The sequence below is a fragment of the Calidris pugnax genome, unplaced genomic scaffold (genome assembly GCF_001431845.1).
Source record: "Calidris pugnax isolate Ruff unplaced genomic scaffold, ASM143184v1 scaffold89, whole genome shotgun sequence".
NCBI lineage: Eukaryota > Metazoa > Chordata > Aves > Charadriiformes > Scolopacidae > Calidris > Calidris pugnax.
In genome coordinates, this window is record NW_015090865.1 from 8,216 (window position 1) to 15,837 (window position 7,622).

General features: G+C 40.8%; 1 protein-coding gene across 1 annotated transcript; it reads left to right on the forward strand.

Annotated features, from left to right (window-relative positions):
* Positions 1–385: 385 nt before the first annotated feature.
* Positions 386–7,506, forward strand: LOC106889795 (pancreatic lipase-related protein 3-like). The gene is made up of 9 exons (XM_014945207.1): positions 386–426; positions 649–718; positions 1,322–1,447; positions 2,880–3,014; positions 4,848–4,956; positions 5,569–5,685; positions 5,766–5,888; positions 6,776–6,894; positions 7,339–7,506. Exons 1-9 carry the CDS (start codon positions 386–388, stop codon positions 7,504–7,506), a joined length of 1,008 nt encoding a protein of 335 aa, XP_014800693.1.
* Positions 7,507–7,622: the final 116 nt, after the last annotated feature.

Consider the following 7,622-nt stretch of genomic DNA (forward strand, 5'->3'; position numbering starts at 1 on the left):
GTCTCTGAGGAAAATTCAAGGCTTGTTCAAATAAACAGCCTTCTGAATATTCTGATAGGAGAGCAAACACTGCTGTTTTACACGGAAGCTAGCTAGGAAGATATTGTGGCTTTCATAAAAGACGACGGATTTTATGCAACTTCTAAACCCACATCTCACCTGAAATCTGAGGAATTTTACACCCCTACTTGTCTCTCTGCAGCCTGAAAAAAAAGACTGAACTACCCAAGGGGCTTATGCCCTGAAATACTGAGAGCAATGTGGAAGAACCTGTAAATTGGGAGTTGGGACAACATCACATCAGCAATGCTTATAAAATTGCTAAATTCCTCTCAGGCTCCCAAACCAGGTGTCCCCTGGGCTGTACAGTGATGATTAGGATTCCATGAACTACGATGCCATCACTGCCCTTGCAGACATCATTGCGTACAGAAATCCTGGTTGCCACACTGAGAGTCCAACTCAGGCTCTCTAAGGATGAGAAGTTATACCTGTAATAAACTTTAACAATTTGCAGAGCAGGGACATGGGAGCACACAAGATAAATCCAGCTGCAAGTTACTCAGCACTTCTGTTGTTGACAAATTAAGTCAAAATACACCTTGCACCACTTCCCAGCCACTAAACTTAATCGTTTCTATGTTCTAGGGCACAGCCCAAACTCCCTGAGCTCACATCACAGACCATGTATTTGTCTGAAAACCATACAGACAGCCAGGTATCATTCTCAGAGGAAAAGGAAAAATATAACTAACCAGCTTGCAGCAATGTGTGAAGATCACCTTCACCCCTATTGCACACTTGTACGCTTTCTTGTATGAAATTATTTCAGCCTTTCTGGAGTAGCTAATCACAAAAACAGGCACAGAAACATCACCTAACCAGGAAAAAAAAAAAAACCAAAAAACAACAAAAAAGCTGTTGCTCAGATGCAGAGTAACGCACTGAAGCCAAAGGACAGGTCAGTAAAAGGGCAAGTTGAACCAGGAGATGTGGAGCTGGTGGGCTGCTCTCTGAAGAAACTCATCCAGCTCAGGCCAACAGGCATCGTGTGACACAGTGGCCCTTTCAGGTTGTTTCACATTCCGCATAAGGGTGTTCTTCCTCCATTAATCAAAATAGATAGGAGCAACAGAAACCACACGGGCACAACTTCTTTGGAAACCATAGTGGAACTCAGAAAGTCCCTGACTTCTAAAAATCACCGACTGTCAATTCAAAGTAGTCCCTTGAGTCCTACAGAGGTGTTGACCTAGATGACATTTTTAAAGTGTTTGAAAGTATGAATAGATAAAACTTTTTTTTTTTTCCCCCCACACAGGTGATCTCAGCAATAAACTCCTCAACCATCCAGAAGTCACATTTTTCCTCCCGTAGAAATACTTCCTTCATCATTCATGGATTTGCCAGCACTGGAAAAACAGGCTGGGTGGTAGAAATGTGCTTGGTATGAGCAAGTATCCTCTGATTTTCATCAGCAGTTGTAACTACAATCTGTCAGTATCCTTTAGGTGCTAATGTTCACCTTCCATCTTTCAATCCATTAGGCTGTAGCAGATACCCACCAAGAAGTAAATTTCACAAAAGGCAAAAAGTTCCCACTCTGGAAGACACAGCATAGTCAAATTTTCTTGGTCATGCCTGACATTACACTTCTCTAGGGAGTTTCCATCCCCAAACCCTACAGATAAATCAAAGCAATAAACTGAACACAGACGTCCCCAGACTCAACAGCGGTGTCAGGATACAGGATTAGACACACCCATTCACCCCTTCTCCCATTAGGAGCAATTGAACCATCCTTCAGTCAAAAAGCCTTCCTGAGTTGGAGAGCTCATTTCAGTCTACAAATACTGCTCCGAGTCACCATTCCTCATGTGGAATAGCTACCAGAGAAACGTGGAGGCTACCACAGAACCAGCAGAGCTTACTGTGTCAACCACAGCTTTGGCTCTGATAGATAAGCAAAATCTACTCTTGTTTCTGCTTCTTCCACACTTGCAGGGAAAAGGACAAACTAGAACAGACTACCTCTGAATATTAAGTTGCAGATCTGCAGAATTATTTTTGTTCATAAATCTGTGAAGTCTTTTAATCTAGAATATTAAGTTTCCCATTTTTTTAGTTGAAAAGAAACAGCAATTCCACCTCTCCACACTACAAACTGTGCTTATGGGCCTACAGGAGAGGATGGAATCCAGGATTCAAGGCACTGTCACTTCAAGCTTCTGTTTTCCTTGTCATTCACTTTCAGCCATTTACCATAGATTAATTTTTGCTTTTATTCCTTATTCTTTCCCAAACCATAACTAAGCCTTAGTCACAGACAGCTACATCTGCAGACTTTGATTATATGACTCTTCCAGTAGAAGAATCACTGATCTCTGCAAGACAGTGACCAGTACCAAAGTGACCAATGCATTATCTTTCTTTGCTGAAATAGAAACTTTCAACTCTGCTCCAAACCTTTCCAGTCTGCCAGGCCTTTCTCACTTTTAATGGCACTTGGTAAATAAATTTACTTCCTATAGTATTCAGTTAAACTACCAACATACCTCAAAGAAAGATATATATTATACATAAGAGCTACTGTGCAGTTGTGAGCTTTCCCAAATTATTTCAAATAGGTATAAAAATGGCTTATAAACTATTTTTATTACAGTCTTTCAGAATTTCTACTTTTAGGATTAATGGCTTGTTATAGTCTGTTTTGTAAGATGTGTGTTTCAATGTGGTACAGGCTACAGTGAAGAGTCCCATTTAGTAAAGAATGAGAAATTCCATTGTTATATTACCCTTTCACGTTTATTCTGATTTGTTGAATCTCTGCTTGTTACTTTATTTCCTTAAACACTGTGCTTTATGTGTTCCCACATCAGCTGTTACTGGAGGTAGAAAACATCAACTGCATTGCTGTCGATTGGAAAGACGGTGCAAAAGGCACCTACGTCAGTGCAGTGAACAACATCCGTGTGCTTGGGGCTGAGATTGCTTATTTCCTAAAAATCTTACAGGTAAAAGCCACAGCTTTACCACCTACTATTCTTAAGTGGATGTAGTGGGGTTATGATGCTGCTGCTTTGATTTTGAACCTTGTCCAGTATGGTCAGCCAATGCTTCAGGAAGAGCTGAACAATGTTGAGAAAGAGCTAATTACACTAATTATCAACTCTGTAAGGACTTCTGACAGCCACAAAAGACGCAAATTAAGCTAATGCGGTAGAAAAGAGGTGCCAATTAATTAAAGACCAGTAGGTGGCAACATTTCCATATGATGATACAGGCAAGAAGGCATTCAATGGAAATGAGGCAAGGCCTAAGAGTTCAGCGATGGCAAGTTTTGCCAGCTTTTGTTTATATGTGTGCTGTAAGTAATTAGTATCTCAGCTTAGCATCATTGAAACAAGCAGGAGCTGGCTCACTTGATAATGCCATATTTGCTGTCTACAGGCAAGATAAACTGCCCAGTTGCCTTCTGGTTGTGAACTTCATGTTCCTGAAGGCAAGTGTTCGCATTTAAACACATAGCACAGAACCGCTCCCTTGCAAAGTTTAAAAGTATCAGCATTTTTCCCACTGACTTCAGAAAGACTCATGAGTACTTGAAACTGCTGAAAATCAGAATCCTGCCTGGCCATGGACTTAATCCTGGTCAGGAGGTGTTCATCTTACAGGGCTGCAAGAGGTAGCTCAGAGCCCACAAAGCAAAGTGTCAACTTTGCAAGCACCTGAGTATCAAACACTCCCCCAGAACCTTCTGGGGTAAAATCTACAGCTTCTACCTATGAAACTCATCTCTAGCCTCACGTTTGCCTCCACATCTTTCTTTTTTGTGCACAAATCCCAGGTCATTGGAATATGGGTTCAGATTTTCATTTAATGAAATGCACCATTTGTAGTCTAGGCCTCTTTCTTCCATTACAGAACACAAAAAAAAAATAGTAATGCAGAAATGATTCTTAGGCTTTCTTTTCTTTTCCCTAATTTACAAACTTTTAGAGTCTGATTTTAGGAAAAGTTAAGTTGCATTGTAAATGGAAGTACTACTGTAAAATGTATTCAGAGGAACCTGCTGTCTAACAATAAAGGCAGACAGGCCAATACTACCGATTTTTTTTTATTTTGATACACGCATGACAAAACACAGCCTGGTGTAAAAACCTCACACAATTAGCAACCAATCCTTGTTGTCTTTGGACACTAAAAAACCCACCAAATCCCTGGAAGAAAGGTGACCCCTGCATAAACCTACACACTGGTTAATCTCCATTCCCACCTTCAAAACACAACCTGCATGCTGGTTAATCTCCATTCCCACCTTCAAAACACGTGTAACATCTCAGCAGTGCAGGTCTTGTACAGGTGGCACTTGGCAAAGAGGAGAATGAGTGTCACCCCACCTAAGCCTGTCAGTGAAAATATTATTGAGTGACACCATCACATATTCTAAGCAGACATATGGAGAATAGACATATGATAAAAGGGCTCCATAATTGAGTAAATAAATAAAAAGTAAGATCATTTTGATGGCAGATGAGATTAGGGGTTGATCCAAATGAGAAAGAAGGTTTGCATTTTGTCACCAACAGTAACTGACTATGATAACCACATGCCAACACTACAACAGAGAATCCATCATCACTAGGCATCTAAAATTCTAGATTAGATCATTTGCTATCAACTCTTAGTGTAATTTAAATAATAATCAACTCAAGGAACTTACACCCTGCTTGCTATGCAGGAAGTCAGTCTAGATGTTCCCAAAGGCCCACAATGTAAGACATCCTCTTTGATTGCTATTTAAAGCCTGTGTTCTTGTCTCCCACCACCATCACCTTAATAATCAGAACAACTTCAGATACCTCCTTGGCAAAATTCATTTAATTGGCCACAGTCTGGGAGCACATACTGCAGGAGAGGCGGGAAGAAGGATGCAAGGCATCGGGCGGATAACAGGTAGGCTGTTCACCAAGGGACATAGCACTTAAAGCTAACATAGCATTTTCCTAAAGGAAAGAAATTGTAACACACTGCAATTCCAGTCTGTAGACTGGAATTAAATTATTGTTAGTGCTGGAGTCACCTTGTGTGAGAGCAGGCAAACTTTATGCTTCTCTGAAACAAGGATAATTATTACATCTTCTTTCTCTGATTAGCTTTAGTGGAAGGACATAGTTAATGCTTGTAATATCACTGTTGTTCACTGGGTTAGATCAAGCCCTACACAAAGACAAAGCAACATATCAAGAATCTTTAGTTTTTTCTATTCCTAAAGCTTTACAGGCCAGTAATAAACTCACAGGTAATGAAGTGCCTCCTTCGTAGTAATACGATGCCATTATATAGTGCTTTAGAAAATATTTTTCTTCTTTTGGAATAAGTTTGCAGGAAGGTTCACAAAAGCATGTTATTACAATTTTTTCAGTTTAGCTTAGAATTCACATGATTATTATTCAGTATGCTTGTGTAGTACTAAACATGTGATATTGTTAGTTGGCAAAAGAGATATTAATACATGCAACACTTCTCTCTCTTCCTCCCTCAACCAATAAATGTGGGGGTTTTCAGGCTTAGACCCTGCTGGGCCCTATTTTGAAGGGACTCCTCCGGAGGTGAGACTGGATCCTTCAGATGCAAACTTTGTTGATGTTATTCACAGCAATGCCCCTCACTTTCCTGCTGTAGGTAAGTGTTCACATGCAAATAAATAGCTGCAGGGATGGGCAGGTCACCAAGACACTGACATCATCACACCTGTATCTCAGGGCTTGGAATCCGTAACACCAGTGGTCACCTTGACTTTTACCCAAACGGAGGAACTGTGATGCCTGGATGCAGCGATTTAACTAAAGAGATGAAACAAAGTGATTTTGAAGCTGTCATTGCAGGTAAACATACATTCCCAATATGCCTAGTACTCTATTTTTGTTCAATCCTGAAATGTGAACTGTGATTTTTTTTTTTCTCCCAAACATAACTGTTTGTTTGGGAGAAAAGAACAAAACAAAATTGTTTTTTTGCCTATTTACTCATAAGCAAGGAAAGGAAATAAGAATAAAGAATAAAGGTTGGATCAGAACACTGTAGGGACAGGAAGTAAAACACAGGCTTAAGCTTTGCTTCTGAAATTTGAAATTGGACCTGCAGAACACAAAAAGACAGGGAACAGGGACTCTGCAAGTCTAATACCCTGACAACATCAGCAGGGGGTTTTCTAGGCTGAGACAGACCAGTGTCATGACCAAGCCTGTGGCGTGACACCACCACCTTCAGTTTCCTGCAGATGCTGCAAAGAGCATCCAGCACTTACAAGGCACGAATCAGGCAAAAGCACTCGGTGATTTCACATGCCTCACCTCTCCACCTGAAATTTCTCTCTCCTCACAGGCTTTGGGGAGGTTGGCAGAAAGCTGGTGGATTCTCTTTTCTCTATTAAGACTTTTAAAACTGCAATTAAGGTCATCTCACTGTGACATCTCATATATACATACACATATATATATACACAGGGCTGCCTTCATAAAAGGGACTATTACACCATAGTAGATCAGTGCATCTCACTTGAAATCTTGGGATAACTAGCATACAGTTCTCTGGATAAAACAGGCAAAACAGTAACTTCTACTGCACCTAAAAATGTGTAAATTCAGGTGACTATTTATTACAAGACCAGGCTGCTGTTCTGTCCTGTGCCTCAGCTATTTCCATGGCAAGGCAAATGGAACACTTGTGCAAGAGGTTATTTCATGGATGCTCATAAACTTTGTTCCAACAGACACTACAGTCATTGGGGGGTGCCATCACTCACGCAGCCATGAGTTTTATTTTGAAAGTATCCTCTATCCCTCCGGATACCTCGGATATCCCTGTGAAACGTACGAAGCCTTCAAGTTAGTAAGTATATCATCAGCCCAGGGGCGAGCGAGCGGGTCTCTGCACTCACGATAGGTCCCACAAATAAACACACTTATGAACCATGTTCTTCCTCCCCCCGCCCCCCATCCACGTTCTATTGCAAAGTGGATTCAGGGAAATTACCCTCCCAGTGGAAGGGCAAAATTGGCTTATATTTCATCCTAGACTGTAGCTGAAAAAATATTTGGACTAGAGAGTTTCAGACCATCATGCACACAGGTATTAAACCTGCTCATTCCATGCGGGCTCAATACGCATGGGTGCAGGAGCTGTTATCTGTCAGGTTTTGGTGGTAAAGTATGACAACACTGAGCACTGCCAGATTTGCAAGATTGTAACAGCATCTTGAGCCTTAATTTCGTCAGAGATAGGATGAAAAGAAAATACTCCTTTTAAATTAACTGGTGCTCTTATTTTCCCTAGGGACACTGTTTCCCATGCCCCAAGGAGGGATGCCCAATGATGGGACACTATGCTGACAGATTCCCAGCCAGACTGAAGATGGTAAACCAAAAGTATTTTTTAAATACAGCAGCAGATGTACCTTTTGCTAGTAAGTGGAGGAGGTTTGTAACAGTTGCTCATGTTTGAAAAGTGATTGCCTTGACATGATTTACAGCCATGCACTTCTGCTCACTATGCCAGCATTAATGAATTCCAGTTAGGGAAAAAAGAAAAAAAAAAAAAAAAAAAAAGAATTTACTGGA

Coding starts and splice junctions, on each gene's coding strand:
- LOC106889795 (XM_014945207.1), top strand. CDS start 386: ATGAACTACGATGCCATCACTGCCCTTGCAGACATCATTGC. Junction 427..648: donor GCCCTTGCAGACATCATTGC/GTACAGAAATCC, acceptor TCTATGTTCTAG/GGCACAGCCCAAACTCCCTG. Junction 5,889..6,775: donor TTTTGAAGCTGTCATTGCAG/GTAAACATACAT, acceptor TTGTTCCAACAG/ACACTACAGTCATTGGGGGG.